This window comes from Sinocyclocheilus anshuiensis, unplaced genomic scaffold, assembly GCF_001515605.1.
Source record: "Sinocyclocheilus anshuiensis isolate Anshui unplaced genomic scaffold, SAMN03320099.WGS_v1.1 scaffold1581, whole genome shotgun sequence".
Lineage (NCBI taxonomy): Eukaryota > Metazoa > Chordata > Actinopteri > Cypriniformes > Cyprinidae > Sinocyclocheilus > Sinocyclocheilus anshuiensis.
The window spans coordinates 871,141-893,762 of record NW_015540988.1 but is presented as its reverse complement, the minus strand read 5'-3'; the positions used below and the strand labels follow the sequence as shown (position 1 = coordinate 893,762).

Below are 22,622 nucleotides of genomic sequence, written 5' to 3'. Positions count from 1 at the left end.
GTTTAGTATCTATGAATTCGTCTTCTGATGATCTAAACGAGAGTGTATATTATATGTTGGTACATAGGCAATATTATTAGTGTTCTTAGAATCATTAGTAATTTTGATTCAAGTTTCATATGCAAATTACCATGCTTTCACACAAAGGGTCATAAAACTCCCCAGTATTTCCAAACTCCGTATGTTAGACTAGTTTAAGTGTTTATGTAGTATGTTAGACTAGTTTAAGTGTTTATGTAGTTAATAAAGTCTTACTTGTATCACACTTGACGTTGTTCATTGTTTGCTCATAACTGGAGTCCCTTAATCATGCAGATTTATGCTACAGGCTCTGTGTAGAATTGTACAGTAAGAAAGTTATTTCCCTTAACCAGGAAATTAACGTTCTTAGAATTTGACACAGTTGACCCTGAGAGGTCAAGTAAATACTTACAGCGGATTTAAATATTTATAATTAATTATAACTAGTTATGATTAATTATTCATATTTCCCCTTGAGCTGATTTGCTACAACCTATTCAACAGAACAATGTCTCAAATATCATTTTACAGCCAGTGATAACACACAAACTGAATGAATCCAACCAGCAGAGTATACTGGTTATCAGTCAGTCTGTGTCACACCGACCATTTTTGCATCTCAGTTCATCTTGCAGACACCTTGAAATCTCTCTCTCTCTCTCTCTCTCTCTCTCTCTCTCTCTCTCTCTGAGGAAGTCTGCTCAAGCACAATCTCTATGGTGACATAAAGGCTGTCCTAGATATGCCCTATTTTAAACCCCATTTGAGACACACACCATCAGAAATGTAATTAAAAGAGGAAGCAGTGAACAAAGACTAAACACTGAAGTGGCTGGACTTTCATCTTATTCACGTCACTCAAAAATAATTCATTATAACACAATTAATAATCAAAACCTCCTGCAGGCTTTATGGACTAACTTGTTTTTAATCATCTCAAAGGACAGGAAATTATTAGTGTTTTTAAAGATTCACTTTAAGTAAGAGTTAGATGATAGCAAAGGTGATGTAAAAATAGGAGAAATGAGCATACACAAATATACAAAGCTGGCTGATACGTAAAAAAAATATGCACATATATATCATCATTAAACAATCTCGACCATGCTAGGTATGTCTTGTTTTTATGTAAACAAAACAATTACTATATGTTTTCTGAATGTAATTCAATCCAATGTCTGTTTTATAAGGGCATGTTTTAACCCTTCACAGAAGGCTTTTTATAGTGTGCTTTTTAAAGATGTTCGGTATGAGTAGGTAAACCTCAACATTTTTCCATCTGCATGTGTATACATGTATGTAACATTACCTTACGGAGTGGTTTGAGCTTGGTCTCCATGATTAAGTTGTACTTGCAGAGCTCGCAGCAGCGTGTGTCTGAGCTCTTGATCCACTGCTGCAGGCAGGCCTGATGGACAAACCGCAAACTCCCAGTGCAGTGACAGGGTGTTATCAGCGGACTCTCATCATCCCCCTCACAGTGACAAATCCTACAGTTTATTTACGGAGAGAGAGGGAGAAACACTCGGTCATCCTCCTAAAACCACTGCAGAGCAACATGAACCACCACACACTTATATCACTGGAATCCTATAATACTGTTCATCTCATAATGCAGCTGTAACCGCAACTGATTCTTAATACTTGCTGTTAGGATTTTCAAGTTTTGAATAAACCATAATCACCAAAAAAAAAAAACTTTCAAAGTGATTGACTATAAAGCGGACACTATAAACAGGCTAAAACAGAAGCCAGTAGTTGGGACAGAAACACAGTTTCTGTGTTCACCATGTTCAGATCAGTGCCGCAATATACACATAAATCTAACATTTCCCTTTCCTGAATGATTCATGGAAAGTAATTCCCTACAGAAACATCAACAGAACCTATAGAAGCATCCAACCGTTAAACTTTAAATCACACAAGCAGGGGAAAATGGAAAAGCTGTTTGTTACTGGAAGGATGGCTGGATTTGTGGAGAGTGTCCAGGGGGAGATAAGAGATAGAGACGGAGACAGAGACAGAGAGAGAGCAGAATCTAAGCTGAAAGCTCAATTTATTCTCCATGTAATTTCATTGCTAAGAAACAAATTAGATGTTTTTTTTTTTTCTCTTCTCTCTCTACCACTCGTGGGCATTTATGCACATGAATTTAATTTCTGACTCAGCCAGTGTTTAATAAGCTTAGAGGTCATCTGGGAAAGCAACACGTACAAACAACTGTGTGACAAATGTCAACATTCATATTAGGAGGATGTCAGCACCATCGTTCCGCTGAGGCAAGCGTCAGTTCAAAGTGAATCACAGATGAGTTCACATCTCACTGGTGCTCTTCAGAGAACAACACACGATTAGCAATTTGGGAGAGACATCATTTCAAAATAGAGATCAACTGACTTTTCAATGGCCAAAACCATGTATAATATAATAATAAAATAAAATAACATTTGGCTTTGACATCCCTGCAACCCTACACAGGACAAAAACTACATAAAAATAAATACTATAAGGACCATTTTATCATTTTACAGCAATAAATGAGATGCAGTGAGACACAAACAAAACTGTGGAAATGAAATGAACATTTTACAGAATATTTACTCTATACACATTTTTCTGTTTTCAGAATAATTTGTGTATTATTCATTGCATGGCTGCTGGTGGATTTGAAACAAACACAATGGGGAGCTCAATTTCTATGCATGCAGATCTCAAAGTGCAATGTCATTGTCATGAGTTTGATTCCCAGGAAACACAATATGATAAAATGCACAGTTTGAAGTCGCTTTAATTAAAACCATCTGCCAAATGTGGAAAATTTAAATTCTTCAGAGACAAGAGATTTGACTGTGACTTCATTAAAGATTCCAAGCATTTCAAACAGCAGTACTTGCCAGAGGAATGTTATGAGGAAAAATTGTAGTTAGACAACCATAAATTTAATCTTTGATGTATACACGTGCTGACAGAACAACAGCATACAACAAATGACATTATGGTCGCAGCACACGGTTTAGACGTTGTAATGGATGTACCAATAATATCCTCCACGATACGGGCCCTCTAAATGTTAACTAGCTGCCGGGGCACAAATGAGAGGGAAGATTGCTTCAGTGTCAGCGTCCAGAGGAGGCTTTTCAGACTGAATGACCAGGATAATGACTATTTTCAGACACGCATGATCCAGTCAAGGCTCTACAAGATTAGAGCAAGAAACAGCACAGAAAAAGAGAAAAACGAAGCCTGTCACATCTCCATCATCTTACACCCGTCTGAGCACAGTGTGTAATAACGTCCGTGAGTGCTTTATGGGACATTGCTTTACTGGACTCCTTTTGTTTATGATCACTCATATTTTTCTTGACTACAAAGGCCAGATTCATTCCCCTCTCTAACTTCCTTTCTATTTTAATCAGAATATATTAAGACAATCACATAAAGCTAGACTAGATTACATTCAAATAGAAAGACTCAATCCAATTACCACATTTAAGACATTATATCCGGCCTTTTCACAAGGTTTCACAATTGCTCATTGACCTGCTGTTCTGGAATAGTCAAATGATTTCATTAGACAAGCATTCACTCTTTATAGCACTGTATTAAAGTAAATACACTACTGTAATTCTATGATACTCAATAAATATGATTGTATTTCTTGTGACATGGATTAAAATGTTTAAAACAAGTAAAAAAAAAAAGTGCAAAATGTAGTTAAAAAAAAAGAAACATTTTCCATTCTGTTTTCACTAAATTAACATAAGGAAAAATAATATATACTTATTTTAATTTAAAGGCACCAATATTTCCAATACATCTTCTATTTTATATAAAATGACTAGCGCATTTTAATACCCTAACCCTTCACTGAACATTTTGGGTACAAACAATGAATTTTTGAATTGACTCGAGACATTAAAGGGGTGGTTCATTGCGATTTCTCTAATTTAACGTTAGTTAGTGTGTAATGTTGCTGTTTGAGCACAGGAAATTATTAGTGTTTTTAAAGATTCACTTTAAGTAAGAGTTAGATGATAGCAAAGGTGATGTAAAAATAGGAGAAATGAGCATACACAAATATACAAAGCTGGCTGATACGTAAAAAAAATATGCACATATATATCATCATTAAACAATCTCGACCATGCTAGGTATGTCTTGTTTTTATGTAAACAAAACAATTACTATATGTTTTCTGAATGTAATTCAATCCAATGTCTGTTTTATAAGGGCATGTTTTAACCCTTCACAGAAGGCTTTTTATAGTGTGCTTTTTAAAGATGTTCGGTATGAGTAGGTAAACCTCAACATTTTTCCATCTGCATGTGTATACATGTATGTAACATTACCTTACGGAGTGGTTTGAGCTTGGTCTCCATGATTAAGTTGTACTTGCAGAGCTCGCAGCAGCGTGTGTCTGAGCTCTTGATCCACTGCTGCAGGCAGGCCTGATGGACAAACCGCAAACTCCCAGTGCAGTGACAGGGTGTTATCAGCGGACTCTCATCATCCCCCTCACAGTGACAAATCCTACAGTTTATTTACGGAGAGAGAGGGAGAAACACTCGGTCATCCTCCTAAAACCACTGCAGAGCAACATGAACCACCACACACTTATATCACTGGAATCCTATAATACTGTTCATCTCATAATGCAGCTGTAACCGCAACTGATTCTTAATACTTGCTGTTAGGATTTTCAAGTTTTGAATAAACCATAATCACCAAAAAAAAAAAACTTTCAAAGTGATTGACTATAAAGCGGACACTATAAACAGGCTAAAACAGAAGCCAGTAGTTGGGACAGAAACACAGTTTCTGTGTTCACCATGTTCAGATCAGTGCCGCAATATACACATAAATCTAACATTTCCCTTTCCTGAATGATTCATGGAAAGTAATTCCCTACAGAAACATCAACAGAACCTATAGAAGCATCCAACCGTTAAACTTTAAATCACACAAGCAGGGGAAAATGGAAAAGCTGTTTGTTACTGGAAGGATGGCTGGATTTGTGGAGAGTGTCCAGGGGGAGATAAGAGATAGAGACGGAGACAGAGACAGAGAGAGAGCAGAATCTAAGCTGAAAGCTCAATTTATTCTCCATGTAATTTCATTGCTAAGAAACAAATTAGATGTTTTTTTTTTTTCTCTTCTCTCTCTACCACTCGTGGGCATTTATGCACATGAATTTAATTTCTGACTCAGCCAGTGTTTAATAAGCTTAGAGGTCATCTGGGAAAGCAACACGTACAAACAACTGTGTGACAAATGTCAACATTCATATTAGGAGGATGTCAGCACCATCGTTCCGCTGAGGCAAGCGTCAGTTCAAAGTGAATCACAGATGAGTTCACATCTCACTGGTGCTCTTCAGAGAACAACACACGATTAGCAATTTGGGAGAGACATCATTTCAAAATAGAGATCAACTGACTTTTCAATGGCCAAAACCATGTATAATATAATAATAAAATAAAATAACATTTGGCTTTGACATCCCTGCAACCCTACACAGGACAAAAACTACATAAAAATAAATACTATAAGGACCATTTTATCATTTTACAGCAATAAATGAGATGCAGTGAGACACAAACAAAACTGTGGAAATGAAATGAACATTTTACAGAATATTTACTCTATACACATTTTTCTGTTTTCAGAATAATTTGTGTATTATTCATTGCATGGCTGCTGGTGGATTTGAAACAAACACAATGGGGAGCTCAATTTCTATGCATGCAGATCTCAAAGTGCAATGTCATTGTCATGAGTTTGATTCCCAGGAAACACAATATGATAAAATGCACAGTTTGAAGTCGCTTTAATTAAAACCATCTGCCAAATGTGGAAAATTTAAATTCTTCAGAGACAAGAGATTTGACTGTGACTTCATTAAAGATTCCAAGCATTTCAAACAGCAGTACTTGCCAGAGGAATGTTATGAGGAAAAATTGTAGTTAGACAACCATAAATTTAATCTTTGATGTATACACGTGCTGACAGAACAACAGCATACAACAAATGACATTATGGTCGCAGCACACGGTTTAGACGTTGTAATGGATGTACCAATAATATCCTCCACGATACGGGCCCTCTAAATGTTAACTAGCTGCCGGGGCACAAATGAGAGGGAAGATTGCTTCAGTGTCAGCGTCCAGAGGAGGCTTTTCAGACTGAATGACCAGGATAATGACTATTTTCAGACACGCATGATCCAGTCAAGGCTCTACAAGATTAGAGCAAGAAACAGCACAGAAAAAGAGAAAAACGAAGCCTGTCACATCTCCATCATCTTACACCCGTCTGAGCACAGTGTGTAATAACGTCCGTGAGTGCTTTATGGGACATTGCTTTACTGGACTCCTTTTGTTTATGATCACTCATATTTTTCTTGACTACAAAGGCCAGATTCATTCCCCTCTCTAACTTCCTTTCTATTTTAATCAGAATATATTAAGACAATCACATAAAGCTAGACTAGATTACATTCAAATAGAAAGACTCAATCCAATTACCACATTTAAGACATTATATCCGGCCTTTTCACAAGGTTTCACAATTGCTCATTGACCTGCTGTTCTGGAATAGTCAAATGATTTCATTAGACAAGCATTCACTCTTTATAGCACTGTATTAAAGTAAATACACTACTGTAATTCTATGATACTCAATAAATATGATTGTATTTCTTGTGACATGGATTAAAATGTTTAAAACAAGTAAAAAAAAAAAGTGCAAAATGTAGTTAAAAAAAAAGTTCCATTCTCCATTCTGTTTTCACTAAATTAACATAAGGAAAAATAATATATACTTATTTTAATTTAAAATATTTCCAATTTCCAATACATCTTCTATTTTATATAAAATGACTAGCGCATTTTAATACCCTAACCCTTCACTGAACATTTTGGGTACAAACAATGAATTTTTGAATTGACTCGAGACATTAAAGGGGTGGTTCATTGCGATTTCTCTAATTTAACGTTAGTTAGTGTGTAATGTTGCTGTTTGAGCATAAACAATATCTGCAAAGTTACGAAGCTGAAAGTTCAATGCAAACGGAGATATCGTCTTTTAAAATTCTGGCAGTTTAATGCCTACAAAAACGGCTGGTAGGGACTTCAACAAGTTACTTCCCAGGTTCGTGACGACACAAACCCAGATAAACCCCGCCCTCAGAAAAAGGCAACAAAGGGGGCGAGGCCATGCTGAGCTGCTTTAGAGAAGAGGAAGAGAAAACTAGAGGTGCACGTAAAAATCTATTCATATATGAATCGCGATTCTGTCTTCTAACGATTCGAATGGATTCACAAGTTTCAAAATCAATGTTCTAAAGCAGCGGTTCTTAATCCTTTTCCTCGCGTCCCCCTGCTCTGCACACGCTCTGCTTCTCTCTCTCTCTCTCTCTCTCTCTCTCTCTCTCTCTCTCTCTCATTCAGCTCAGCTCCAACAATGAACTGATACAATTAGGGATGCTCCGATCCGCCTTTTTCGCCTCCGATACCGATTCCGATACCTAGGGTTCGGTATTGGCCGATACCGATACGGATCCGATACCAGTGAAGTTTTTTTCCCTCACTTAAATAAATGTAGAATTTATATATCTCTGTGTGTGGAACTGACAATCATTCTTTCACAATCTACTAGATACAGACTACTTCATTATAAAGAAAAATAAAATAAACAAATATGAAAAAATATAGGCCTATGTATATTTATATTCTATGACAAAAACATTCAGATCGTCAGATCAGCTCCAACAAACTGTTCCATTTATACACTTATTTTCACATAGCTATGAGAAGCGTTATACATGGACGTGCGTACGGTTGCTGTGCTGTATTAAAGCTTTAATCAGAATAAAACCATATATTAAAAGCTAACAGAAGCAGTAGCATTTACAAACAACAGCGTATCTAAAAGTATGGGACAACAACAAACAAACAAACATACCATTAAGAGCAGTGCTTGCACAGGTTCTGCTCAATCCTCTTCATTAATATTCTCTGCGTCTCAATCGGGCTCAAATTGATAAGCAATATAGAGGACGTCATTGTTTACAATACAACCGAAGCACATTCTGAGCTTGAGGGGCGGGATGTTCAGACGCGCTGTAGAGGCGGTTTAGCCAATCACAACACACTGAGCCAGCTGACCAATCTCAGCCCATCGCCTATTTCTGAGGGAGGGGCTTCATAAAAGAAGGAAATGATCAGCATGTTTCTCAGAGAAGGGACAGAGCGGTGTGGAATAAAGGTAAATTATGTGAAAAATAATGCGTTTTTTTTTTAAAACGAAGCATTAACACGTTAGACACCATAAACACAATCAAGCCTAGAAAAAAAACAGTGAACCACCTCTTTAACAAATAAAACATACCAATTAGCATATTATATTTTATGTTCCTCAGATCATTGTATTAGTTCTTTCAAGCACCTGTTCATAAATGGTTTTCTAAAGAGCTGAAGCATAAAACATTTTCACTGTCGTTTGAGAACGTTCTCTTGAAACTATAACTGCAGATGTGACTGAGCACATAATTATGAGCAGACAGAAACATATGAATAATTCCTATATTATTCCATGAATAGATCCCTCATAAACTAAAATATTCAGATGCAGTTAAAACATTTAAATGCACCAGTACATGTGATGTTCCTTCCACATAAAAATTAATCCTTGCCATGGGTCACACCTCAAGACACCTGTGCATGCTTTGTGGCATATCTCCAAGCCTGGGCATTTCAACTCTGGTTTAAACCAATAAGTCTTGCTGGCTGATCTCTAAATGTCAGCTATTTTAAGAGCACATGTGTTTTCACAGCACTGCGTGAGAGTGGTAATACATGTGGGAAGAAACCTCCTCTCACCCTTAAGACGTACACAATAAAAAAACTGAAGAAGTCTAGTGAAGCTCAGGTAAAGTGTTAAGCAATGACTTTAGCTTAGAGATAAGCAGATCTTCTCAAAAAGCTTGTTGGATGTAGCCACTTTACAAACAAACATAAGCTGCATCCGAATATGAATCCCTACTATACAGCTGGCAAAAAAAAACTGTACGTGAAAAGAGTAGTATTCCGAATTCACAGTATTCATTCTACAGTAGGCAAAAAGTACCCGAATGGATTACTACTTCCAGCAAAATTCTGAATTGTCAATCCAAAGGACACTTTATCCCCCCACGAGGCCACGGGAGAGGATTTGTGAATGGCAGTAAAGTGACACAACTGACGCTGTTAGGTCACATGACAAAGACAAACGTAGTACGTCTGGATTACATTTATACTACACATATTCACACTATATAGAACAATTCTGTAGCGGTCACAAAATTTGTTCCTCATCCAGTGTAGTACCTAGTCATGGCATGCGATTTTGGACGCAGCCATACTCTTTTTCTATATAAGCCAGAGCGGAGTTCACCTGAAAGCTACTACCCTAAATCTGAGATGCTGGAAAGAATTTGTAACAACCAAATAGTACTTGGAGCTGAAAAGCAGTTTTTCTTCCAGAGTTGTTTAGTTTGATGCCGGCAGGCCGCAGCTCTAAGTCAATTACATACCTCATAAGTTACGCTAATTGTGTCCTGAGGCATCCGTGTGGCCCTGTAGATGAATATTGATACAACGGTTATTTTGCCTGGTCTCAAATCGCAAAGCCAGACAGCCACAACCAAAACTGTAATCAGATCTCAATCTTCATTCTACCTCATTCAATATGGCTAAACTACATCAATCAAGAAGCTACCATAAACATCGACTGGATCTCTCCAATTAAATCTGCTTGGACGGTCCATGACAGCATTGCGATGCAATATGCATCACATCCCACACAGAAGGTCAGACACTTCCCTCTTCCACACGGTGGATCTTTAACACTCATAAACGCCAAGTTCTGTCATTAAATTCTAGATGGCGCAGGCTGATGGGTTGTTAATGCAAACTGATGATATTCACAGTGTTAAACTACATGGCACAAGCTGACTGGTTCATGTTGCATACGCAGCCAATAAGCATGCTGCTTTACATTTACATGGCTGGTTAGCATCCAATAGTTACTCGGAAACCCTCCATCTTCCCCAGCTCCACCTGTATAGATCTGCTACGGGTTATTATATATGCTACATGTGCAGCAGCAGTATGTCCCTTAAATACTCACAGCACAGTATCTGTATATGTATTGGAAGTAGCAAGTTCCTATGCAGCAGCAGCAGCAGCAATAATCTACAACAGCAATAACCAACAGCAGCAGCAGCGTAGCAGATCTATTCCACCAATACATTAACATTTTCATTTTTATCGCCCACCATTACAAGAGGACGAGAAACTATCACAGCACTAGCAGGCCTCTATCAGGAAGGACAAACAGGGACTTGTAGGAAATGAACATCCAGGTGAGGGCTGTAGTGGGACTATGAGGATGAATCACTCTAGAGGTGGAGCCCATAGGTAAGAGGAGCTGGGCAGGAGTGAGTAAGTCCCACCAACCTGCAGCAGTCCCCCGAGAGGGAGTAGGGCGACAGCGGCCCATTTTTCTCAGACAGCGAAGAGCAGCATTGATCCAGGTCGCTGTCCTCCTCAAGGGAGCAAAGAGGAGCCCACAAGCCCTCAGTCTTCAGCTTCCAGCGGGACGAGTTCTCCTCGAACACCTCGTCGTCTCCCATCTCTTCCATACAGCAGGACTCGCTGACGTCCAGCATGGCGCTGGATGACTTGCCGATGTGCAGCCTTGAAGCGTAGCTTCCCATCTCAGATGCCTGCAGGCTTCCTGCGGTGGACGACCGGGTGAACGGGATGATGAACCGCAGGAAGTTGGAGCTTCTTTGAAGGTCTGAATGGGGAGGAGCAGGGGGAGCCAGGCAGTGCTCAGGCCCTGGGTTGGAGATGTATTTATAGTTGTTGAGGAAGGATGGAGGCTGAGAAGCAAACGGAGGAGGAGAGTTGGCTTGACCATTGAGGGCTTTGATGTGGCCGTCTTGCACGAGTTGTTCCTTCTCCACTCCCAGCTCCCCATCCGAACACGTGCGGTCTATAAAGTGAAGACTGTTGCATAGGCTGTCCATCTTTTGTCCCACGTCATTTAGAGACTTTGAGAACTTGAGACTGCCTCCTTCTGGTTTCAAGTTGACTGATGGTTTGAGTAGGGAGAGCCATTCTGTGCCAAACAAGGTCCTATTTTTGGGTTTGTTGGGGGAGTCCAGGCAGAGCATGGTCATGGTGACACCCTGAGATGCTGAGCTTTTACCATTAGAGTTCAACAGCACTACAGTGGCCTGTAAAGGCTTCTGGTCCTGAGCGAGGTCATTAGAACTGCATACGAGAGGACAGGGATGGGACAGAAAGAGAGGTACAGAAACAGAGATGGGAAGAGAGAAAATGGACATAAAGAGACGTGCAACATGCATTAGAGAACAAATGGAGACAGGTGGGAGGAACCAAGAGGAAGGTTTAGAAAATAAAATGCCAGAACCAAGATGGACGGCAGTGTTGGCCCATTGATATTTTGACAGTTCTGCCTCTTTCTGGATCTTTTACTCTCTTTCAGGACACGACCATAATGCAGGAGCACACTGAGGCTTCAGGCCTGACGGAGGGCAAACCTACCTGCATATATCCTGGTTCGAGGGTGTCACTGAAGTCCTGGGAAAGCTGCAGGGTGCGTTCACAGAGGTCGGACTTCCAGCCTGTATGCAAAACAGAGACCAGCAAATTAGAAATTTTAAGTAAAGAAGCATGTCCTGATGGAAATTCCGGTCCTTGCAAGGCATCAAAATATTTTACGTAAATGTAGCTTTTTGTTTTATGGTTCTGCATAAATGAAATGCATCACAGCCACTTTGCCTTTGTCATGACACTCGACACATATACACTACTGTTCAAAAGTTTTGAGTCAGTAAGACTCAAAGTAAGAGTTTTTTTTTTTAAAGGAATTAATACTTTTATTTAGCAAAGACACATTTAGTTGATCAAAGGTGACAGTAAAGACATTTATAATGTTACAAAGATTTCTATTTCAAATATATGCTGTATAATGATCAAAGAATCCTAAAAATTGTATCATGGTTTCTACAAAAAATAATGTACTGAAGGATCATGTGACAATTAAGACTGGAGTAATGATGCTGAAAATTCAGCTTTGCATCACAGGAATAAATTACAATTTAAAATATGTTTAAAAAATAAAAGTCATTTAAAATCTTTATTATATTTCACATTATTTCTGTTTTTGCTCTTTTTTTTTTCAAATAAATGCAGTCTTGTTAAGCATGAGAGACTTTAAAAACATTTTTTTTTCAATCTTACGGACCCCAAATGTTTGAATGGTATATATGGTGTATGGTTAAATGTATTGTATGCAAGACCAATTATGAAAACAGATGTCAGAAAGAAGACACATCATTGCAATGGAATATTTTAAAACTTTAATCTTAAATTTCTTGAAAAGAAAGGGGGGGGGGTTATATTTAAGACAAATAAAAACTTTCGACAAAAGGAATATCCTTGCCTAAAACCTATTTCTCTCTCTCTCTCACACACACACACAGACACACACACACACACACACACACTAATATTACCTGGGCATTTGGATCAAAGCAGCATGGATCACATGCGCAATGTTTGATTCCATCATTTATGTCCCAGACTAATTACCTATCGATTCTATCTGTAACAAACAGAGAATTTATAGCCCAGGGCCTGACAGGGATCAATACAGGATAGAGTGTCCGGAACTGCCCTCTACAAAAATACACACACTAACACACAAGCTGACACGCACAGTCACACAAATTCACATCTTTGATGAATAATGTTCCAAGAAACTATTAGGAAATAGTGTTTTCAGGCGTGAGAAATGTGGAAGTAATATGCCTGAGTGAGCGCCTTACATTAGCATCTCAATCCAGAATTTCATATGATTCACACTCATTTATACAGAAACTTTTCTGTTTATGTTACTTGGGAATTGAAGATGTGAACATTTTCAAACATTTAATGGCACTTTCCACAAATGGGGTACAAATAGGGCCTGGGAAATTCAGAAAATGTTGACTGTCTATCTCAGGAGATCAAAATAAATATTATTTGAACATTTTTATTTTGAATTCATTATTTACACATTTCTTGCAACCCCATTACCAAATGATGTTACTTCTTAGGTGTTACTTCATAAAAAAAATTTAATACATACTATACACATTTACCTAGTACTTACATCTTATAGAAATTAAAAACAGTACTAGTAAAATAGTATATAGTAAATAAATTGTAAAAAAAAACCTAAACAAATAGTGTATATGCAATATGTGCAATAGTGTATATGTGCAAATGTGTGTATGTCTGTGTTGCTTAGTCGAGTTGTGACGACAGCGCAAACGTGATTAACTGTGAGTCACTCCGGCTCCTTGCAGACCCAGTCAGCAAGATAAGGTGTATTTTCAAGCCTGACAAGAGTGCATGTTTGTGAAGACTCCCTTCTGAGATGTGATATACACACACAGCCATGTGTGAATCAACAAAAACGACACAAACCCTTGACAAAACGGCATACTGACTACTGAAAATTGGACAGAGATGAGGCACAGACTTGCGCGTGTTGACACATGAGCAACAACGCTAGTAATGGGTTATGCAAATTCCAGTGCTGTGGTTATGGAATTTGCCTCTAATACATGTGGTTTTAGTGAAGATGTTGACAGCATGTTTTAATGCCTAGTTCACACTGACAGCAATTTTGTCCCTCGAGGTTGCGAGGTCACTAACAGGCATTCCCGCTGCTGGATGCCCTAACATTTAAACCTTTTATATTAGATGTTTTTCTAGTATAAACAAGATGACAAGGTCTCTATTTTCTTGCTGCTAAAAAAACAATATGCAGGGAAAATGTTTGTATATAAACTGCAGCAATGCAAAATGCATCATATAATGAACAAGATCAATGCATGAATCGCCAAATTCTGATATGGTTTTCCTGCATCATTTTTATGGTATTATATAATCTCCACTGACTTCACTCCCATTGTTAATCACCCCATCTAGTTGTTGCTGATTTGCATAAAGTTGGACTCAACTTTAGGAGTTTCTAGACATGCCCACACAGCGTCGCCAACTGTTGCTGTCACTCATGTCAACGGACGTGCAGAGTTGAATCAGATTTCAAATGTTTTTCAGTACCGGAGAAACATCAGAAGTGCATGTATGCAGTTTAGAGGGAACATTATTGGTTAACATGTGGTGCTAACTACACTACACCCAAATTAAACTGATAGTCCCAACCTAAACTCACACCATAGGTTGAGCCACTGTTAGTGTGATGGACTGGTTGGGATGCACAAACAGAGCAATGTTTTTATAGCACCAGCCATGCACAATATTTATACTTTTCAGAGGATTCAACCTACAAATCGCTTACTATGAATTTGTAAAACTCACCGCACATTAAGCAGAGATAGGAGAAAATACAGTACCGTTCAGAAGTGTGTGTGTTTTAAAGACATTAATACTTTTATTCAGGAAAGACGCATTATAATGATCCAAAGTGACAGTAAAGACATTTACAATGTAACAAAGATTTCTATTTCAAATACTGTAAATGCTGTTCTTTTGAACTTCTATTCATCAAAGAAAACATTTTCACAAAATATTAAGCAGCACAACCATTTGAAACATTGATAATAATGAAGAAATGTTTCTTTAACAGCAAATCAGCATATTAGAATGATTTCTGAAGGATCGCGTGCCACTGAAGGCTGGAGTATATGATGCTGAAAATTCAGCTTTGACATAACAGGAATAAATTACATTTTAAAATACATGAATAAATTGATTAGTTTAAATGGTAATAATATTTATAATGCATAAAAATAGCACTATAATGCTATTTTTACTATATTTTTTATCAAATTAATGCAGCCCTGCATGGTGAGGATAAGAGATATCTTTAAAAAAACCATAACAATCCCAAACTTTTGAACAGTGGTGTATTTCCGAAAAAAGAAAAATGAATCACCCTTAAGTTTTTTCTGAAAGAACCATCACCTGAGACTCCCAAACCTCAAAGTAAATGTTTGTGACTTCATTTCTGTTTTCAGAGAACAGACAGGAGAAAGAATGAACATGTGGCATAAACAACAAGAGAGGAAGAGTAGGCCCTTGCCTCCAAATCTACTCAGCAAGCCTTCATAAGCCCTTCCTGTCTTTTTCATTCTCTACAAAGCAACTGTAAAGTCTGTATGTGTGCCGTCCACCTCCAGAGGGCTAAATTGCTCCCAATGACGGGTGTTATTCTGGGAGGCCGTCTTCTCTCCATGGCTCCATTCATCACACACACACACAGAGTACAGTGACCTAGCATTTTAGGCCAAGATTACACGCTCTAAAACCTTCCCTCAGCCCCGACACAAGCACAAGTGTGCAAAAGGCCAGAAAACTGTGGTTAATATACAAACTAAATGTACATAGTGATGAAACCCATACCTTGAATGCACAAAATATGATTTTTGTGATATTTTTTATATTTTATGACTTATCTAGGTCTAGAAGTCACACTTCTAAATTAGGAAACCTCACGTATATCCAGGTTTTTCTAGATGGTGAGGACAATGGTTCTTCAATGAAGAAAAAAGTTAATGAGGGGTGAATTAAAATAAGACAAAAAAAAAAAACGTTTTGCCATTTAGTTTATTTTATTGTTCCCTTTTGTTTTATTTTAAGTCATCACCCAGGAACCTGGTTGAGAACCACTAGTGTAAAATGTAGTGAATTAACTTGAAGTCATTTCTAAAACATGGTACTACTGAGCTTATTGTGAATTAGCAACTTGCTAACATATTATGGAAACTCTGGCAATAAAGGTCAATTCAGGGTCTGTTAATGTGTTTGAGGAAATAAATGACTACACATTGTAGGTTTTTCTTTAATAGCATTATTGCATAAGCGATAAAACCCCAGTATGACGCAGTCAGTAAGAATGTTTGTTTCATAATGAGGTGGATTTGAGTGTCGTGTGATCTTTTGGATTGAGTCTAAAAAGCAATCAAAAGGAAATTAGGAAGAAGTTGGGTACAGAAACAGAATGATAAGCAGCACTAAATTCAAAAGCATTTAAACAAGCAAGGTTTTGTTTCCAGACTGTTCAACCTGAACCAATTTTCTGGAAGCATATTAACTCTGCAGCTAATTGTTTGTACATGATCATCTGCACAATTTGAGGCGTATGTCTACAGAATGATTATGGAAATGAATGCAGATGCTACCATATGAAAGGTCTGTCAATCAAACGTGACATCTGATGTGATGAGGCAGAGGGGTTCAAAACAGATGTTCTCTAATAAACCAAAGACAGTCTACCCTCTTCAAGACCATACTTAAACTGAGTGCACTTGATCTGCAAGCCACACAGCCCCATCAGGCAAACAGAGAGTCCCGCTCAATGTTGCGTAACTGGACATGGACATAGCTTTTCATTATATGGACAAAAAAACTGAAATATTTTCATACATACATATACACATATATATATATATACACACACACACATATATATATATATATATATATATATACACACACACACACATACATATATATATATATATATATATATATATCATTTTTTTGTTTGTTTGTTTTTTTGAGTGAACTATTCCTTTAAGGCTGCAGATATGAGCCCAACCAAGAGGATTCTGGGTAATAACAACACTGACATGGATCAGTTGAGTGTGTTGTTTTGTTTGATTGCTTAATGTAAGGCTGAAATGACAGAGCTGACAGGAACACCCCATGGACCTCTATTAGGACCCTTCGGGTTTCTCAGCAGTCAAAACCTCGTCATGCAGCATGAGTGCGTGTCGGACACTGAACTGATAACAACTGTAATGGGACCTCTCATGTTATTTATCCTGTCGTAGACAAATGAGCTCTGGAATGATGAGACATTTCTTTCCGCTGGGGGTGAACACCGATCATGCTCTCTGGTGCATGTAAGCAGTCAATTGAACATGCTACAATACATGAGGCTCTAAAAGTAATTAATTAAAATTAATACAAACTGTTGACTCCTAAAAGCACAGAAACACTAAACTATAAGAACAAAAGTTAAATAATTTTTAAATTCTAAAACTTTTAAATTATAAAAATTCTGTACAAAGTCCATCTAACCTCGTGTACACTTTAAAAATTGGTCTAAGATAAGCTTTGTTTGAACTCTGCCACTGTTTGCAGATGGTATTATGGTATCAACTATATTTACAATGTACAAAATAAGGACTCAAACTAGACCATGCATTCAAACCAAATGTGAAAACAGCCTTAAAGTGCTCAAGGCTTGAATGTGAACCCAAAGTCCACAGTAGCTGAATGTCTTGAGCTAAACCAGTGGAGTGTTTCGCAGAGCAGGTGACCCTGGCATCTATTAGTTCATGTAAAGAGTTTATCTGTTAAGAGGCTCAATGTTACGCAGAAGTGCAGCAAATCTCCACTAAGAGGAAGAGATCCATGTTAAAGTGAAAGTGCCTGACAGACCTGATCCCAACATGAACTCACTAACAAAGTGCTATGTGTCTTTAAATAGTCAAATCAATATGAATGTTGGGTAGGAGTTATTTGAATAGGGTGAGAACAAATCTGCTTGCTTGGAATAGTCCAATAGTTAGTTGGAATCCAAGTTCAAAGTGGGTTTTATTTTATATCAAAAGAAATGGAACAACAAAAAGGAACCATTTCATTAAGGCCAAAACATTAACAAATACAGTAGCTAATGAAGCTTGATTTCATTCATCAATGCATTTTAAAATGTGTCTAAATGCAATTCATTATGCAATGCAAGTCACATTCATTTATATAGTGCATTATATAATACAGATTGTTTTAAAGCAACCTCATGGTAATAAACAAGGAAATAAAAGTATTAATGTTGCAAGTTCTTCGATTATGAAACAAATACAATTTCAGCAGTAATGCAGCTCTAAATAGACAACTGTTCATTATTCAGCTCGATTTAGTTCAATGTTGATTAAATTTAGCAAAGTTCATTAGTTATAAAACAAACTCAGTTTAATTATAAAGAAGATGCCATTATTCATCTCAGTTTAGTTCAATGTTAATTCAGTTTAGCAAAGATTTATAGAGAAGATTTCAAGAGAAGTTATAAAGTGAACTCAATTCAACTACACAGAGGCTCTACAGAAAACGTCATTATTCAGCACAAAAGAGTTCAATGTTTATTCAGTTTAGTTCAATAATAGTGTAAAGCTCATGAAAAAAAGCTTAATTCAGCTATAAGGAGCTTTACAGAAGACAACAGTCCTTATTCATCTCAAGTCAGTTCGGTTTCAGTTCAGATCAATCCAGTTCAATAATGAAGCTTATGCTTCAGAGATCAGCTATATTCAACGATTCACCTCTAAAGCAGCTCTACAGAAGACAATTGTGATTATCCAGCTCAATTTAGTTTAAGATTCAGTGCAGTCAAACTGATAATATTACTGAATTTAAAAGTGTCTTTTAAACCTCAACTGTGCATGCCAAGAATGCAACAATGTTAAACACATTTTGAGGTGATGATATAATCAAAGAAATAAGACCAAAAGGTGTACTGTGGAAACATACTCTACACAAGAATATAAGCGCAGACGCTTCAAGCTACCTAATGGTGCTTTCTGAAATTGACAAAGCAAGTACACACTATATTCTTAACACTGCTGCAAGGGCTGCTTTAGTGCATTAACATAGTCTTCTATTTCAGACCAACTATGATCAAAAGGCAAAAAATTTGAGGAGAATCTTGCTGAGCGAGTTGGAGTTGGTTAAACTGTCAACATGTTTATACTGAATAATAAGTATAAATAATAAACTTATTGGCTAGATGGCGGCACGTTCACACGCTGCGGCTTCTCTCTCTCCCGACAGAAAGTTTTTTTATATTTTTTTTTTTTACATTTTACCTTATTTGTATATTTGTATAGTTGTATTTTATATTTAATCTGTATATCTGTATTTATGTTCTACTGTTAGTGTTATCTGTATGCACCAAGGGTCTGAGAGTAACGCAATTTAAATTCTCTGTGTGTATGTGCTGTACATGTGGAAGAATTGACAATAAAGCAGACTTGACTTGACTTGACTTGATAATAACACATCCAGTTTAGTGGCATAGGCATTTAAGGGTAACTACGGGCCCATTTACTACAGAGGTTTGTTACGGCAACAGAACTCATATTAAGTATATACAGCGGATAAGCACTTGTGAGCATTCATGTCTCATTTGCATAATTGCATAGAATATGTTTCAAGCCCATAGCACATGGTGTTCATTAAATATCAGACAGATAAACAGGTGTCCTTTAAATATGGAAAGGGGAATTCAAGATTGGATAATAAAGTACAAAGCTTCCTTGACCTGAAAAATAAATAACTAGAGTGAAAGTCTACATACTGTAAGCATAAAATGAGCCCTTGTGCTTATGTTTTTATTGTCTGCTGTGCTTTTTTTCTTCCTTCTAGGTCAGACAAAATGTCCTTCCGATCTCCTTTGCATCAGGCCAATAAATATATTTCAGTCTGAAAAGTCTTGCTTAGAAATCCTGACGGAATAAACTCAGAAAGAGAATGAAAGTATTTGCAGACAGCAGGTGCAGACCCCCTAGAAAGCTAAGCCACTCACTCGCTCTCAGTAGAAGAGGAAAAGGAAATGGATTTTCATACCTTTGAAATGTTGCTGGACCTGCTTGCAGAATGACCAAGCGGTTTCTCATTCTGTGGAAGAGAGAAAAGGGGAGAAAAAGTTTGAGAACAGTGCTTATCATTCAGTTCAACAGAAACTAAAAGAACAGGTACAAAGTCTCACGGAACTGACTGCTAAAAGTGTTTTAATAACACCGCAAACATCAGAAACCTCTCAAACGATGAAGCACAGCTACATGGAAAGGAAATTAGAAATTTTTTGTGATTTAACTACATGACTGCGCTAATTAATGGCTGTAACGTCTGGACCAATCAAACACACAATTTTTCATTTGATTTAACAAATCAGTTATTCATTAGATTAACAAATCGTCACAGACCCCTCACCCAATAAACTGGATGCCAAGTTGTCTGTGAACAGGGCCCAGGACCCTGGTTACCATGGCAACCCTGACACCAGATACAAATATTTATAATTAATTATAACTAGTTATGATTAATTATTCATATTTCCCCATGAGCTCATTCGCTACATGGCTTTTATGCTCAATATTTCTCAGCTGGTTAATTCCACCCTTAAGCATCGAGAAGGGATGTCTTTTTCCTGCTGTGATATTATTTATAGGTCAGTTATGATTGTAATGTAAGAGGGTTGCTATATTACCAGCTGGTTCTGCGACACTGAAGAAAGGCAGAGAAAGGCTTCTAATAGTAATAAGCTGATTAAATTGATAATATCTCCCAATTTTGGGATGCTTGTTCATTTAACAGAAGAAGGCCTAGTTTTTCTACAACTGCCTCGTCAATGGATGGTAAGCAATTTAACATAAGTTGGGATGATGCTCTTGTATTTCCCTTGTACATCCCTTCTTCAGGTGGCTAAATTTTACTCTTTACCTGGTTGAAGAAGTCAGTTAAAAATAGACTGAAAGTTCTAGATTGTAAGACTATCTAGAAAAAGGGGCTCATTGAAAAAGACTGGCTGACTGAATGCATGCCTACACAATTTCATTTACAAGAATCAAACAGAAAACTGGAATCCAGATGTATACATACACATCTATTTTAGCCCATTATTTTAATTACAAATATCTGTCTATATCTTTAACAACCTCCCTCTCTCTATCCATATATATAATTTTATATTTTGAATAAACAGTTAAAAGAACATTTATTTTAAATATAAATCTTTTGTAACATTATAAAATGTCTTTACTATTACTTTTTATCCAATTAATGGATCCTTGCTTAATAAAAGTTTCAATGTCTTTATAAATAAATAAATAAATCCAAATGTTTGAATGGTATACATTTTTTCTATATGCAGTCATGATCATTTTGAGAAAAATGTGGTTAATTCTTTTGAAAAGCAAGTCACAAAGTCAAAAAACAGTCATTATTTTCGGTCATTTTATTTTAAGGTTCAATTCTCACCATTAACAAACCATTAACTGACTTTTCCTCAATAAACTGCTAATTTGATGCTTATTAATAGTTAGTAAGGAAGTTGTTAAGTTTAGGTATTGGGTAGGATTAGGAATGTAGAATATGGTCATGCAGAATAAATGCTTTATAAGTACTAAAAAACAGCCAATATGTTATTAATAGGCATGCTAATAATTAACTAATTAATACTGAGAATTAGTCCCTATACTAAAGTGTTACCTTATGTTTTTCATGTAAAGTATCATATCTTATTTTTGATTCAGTTGTGTTCTTTCTTGATAGGCTTCATGAGAGTCACCCAAACAAAGTCTGCTTACAACCTTTCATCATTTATAATGCAAAAAAAAAAAAGCAACAACACTTCAAAACCTCAAAACAACCAGCAACATTACATTTGGAACAAAAGACAACTAGCGCACGCTCGTTTAGCATTTCCAGTCCTGTGTGAATTATGAGGCAGAAACGGTACTAATATCAGTGCTTGGCAGAGAAAAGCTCTGCAACAAAGAGCCCTTTGGCACAATGTGCCATGATTAGCGAGTGGGTGAGTGTGTGAAAGCTCATTGTTTTTCCTCTGAACTGAACTGTAATGGTGAGGACCCAATAAGTGTGAGAGCATGTGCAGCAACAGAAGGACATACTCTTTATCTTTAATCATTCCTGTGCTTTTTACTCATGTCTCCAGCCCTGTGCTGTTACCATGGAGATGGCAACGGAGGGGACCGAGTGCTAAATCCCTGCTGGTTACTGTCTTTCTGTTATTAAGGGGAATTTCAGCCATGCTACACATCAAAACAGTTCATCCAATCACTTTCTATACTGCACACACTCGAGGTGATGGCCAGTTTCAGTCGAATAAAAGGTCAAAACGAGTCACTCGGTAGAGCACACATGATTAGCTGCTCATATAAAATTAAGCAACATCATAAATGTCTAAAGATTTTAATGCAATTTTTATTGGGCAATTACATTTTCTAAAGTCTCATGAAATTAGTTTCATGATCCTTCCTTGTCTCATGAATACAAAAATTCAACTGCGAAAACAGCAGGTCTGACAAGTTTCATTTTTTCCATGAATCTGTATGAAATGGCTGTTTAAGCGAATCCATTCAAAGTTCTGATCAAAATATGTTCATGACATTTTTCATATGATAAAATGCTTTAGTAAAAATACATCGGGGTCCAAAAGTCTAAGACCACACAGAAATCTGGATATCACCACAAATGAAGGATATCATTTCGGTAAACCTGGAAATACATTTTTTGGATTTTAACATTTAACACGCCTTATTTAATATTATTTATTTTTTTGCACTACACAATTTTAGTGTACCTGCATATGTGTGTGTGTTGTTATATATATGTGTGTGTATACACACACACACACACACACACACACACATATATATATATACACATACATACATATATACATACATATATATATATATATATATATATATA

The 22,622-nt window shown here is 37.0% G+C and overlaps 1 protein-coding gene across 8 annotated transcripts in view; it reads right to left on the bottom strand.

Moving 5' to 3' along the window:
* Window positions 1-22,622, bottom strand: part of marchf8 (membrane-associated ring finger (C3HC4) 8) — a 107,981-nt gene that overhangs the window by 8,074 nt on the left and 77,285 nt on the right. For 7 of the 8 annotated variants that reach the window (XM_016488425.1, XM_016488424.1, XM_016488427.1 and 4 more), the window contains 4 exons: window positions 19,734-19,784; window positions 11,634-11,713; window positions 10,518-11,339; window positions 4,371-4,551 (listed from right to left, as the gene is read on the bottom strand). In XM_016488425.1, the coding sequence (XP_016343911.1) occupies window positions 4,371-4,551; window positions 10,518-11,339; window positions 11,634-11,713; window positions 19,734-19,784 (1,134 nt within the window). The remainder of the gene's footprint in view (window positions 1-4,370; window positions 4,552-10,517; window positions 11,340-11,633; window positions 11,714-19,733; window positions 19,785-22,622) is intronic. The other variant, XM_016488432.1, reaches the window with a different exon arrangement.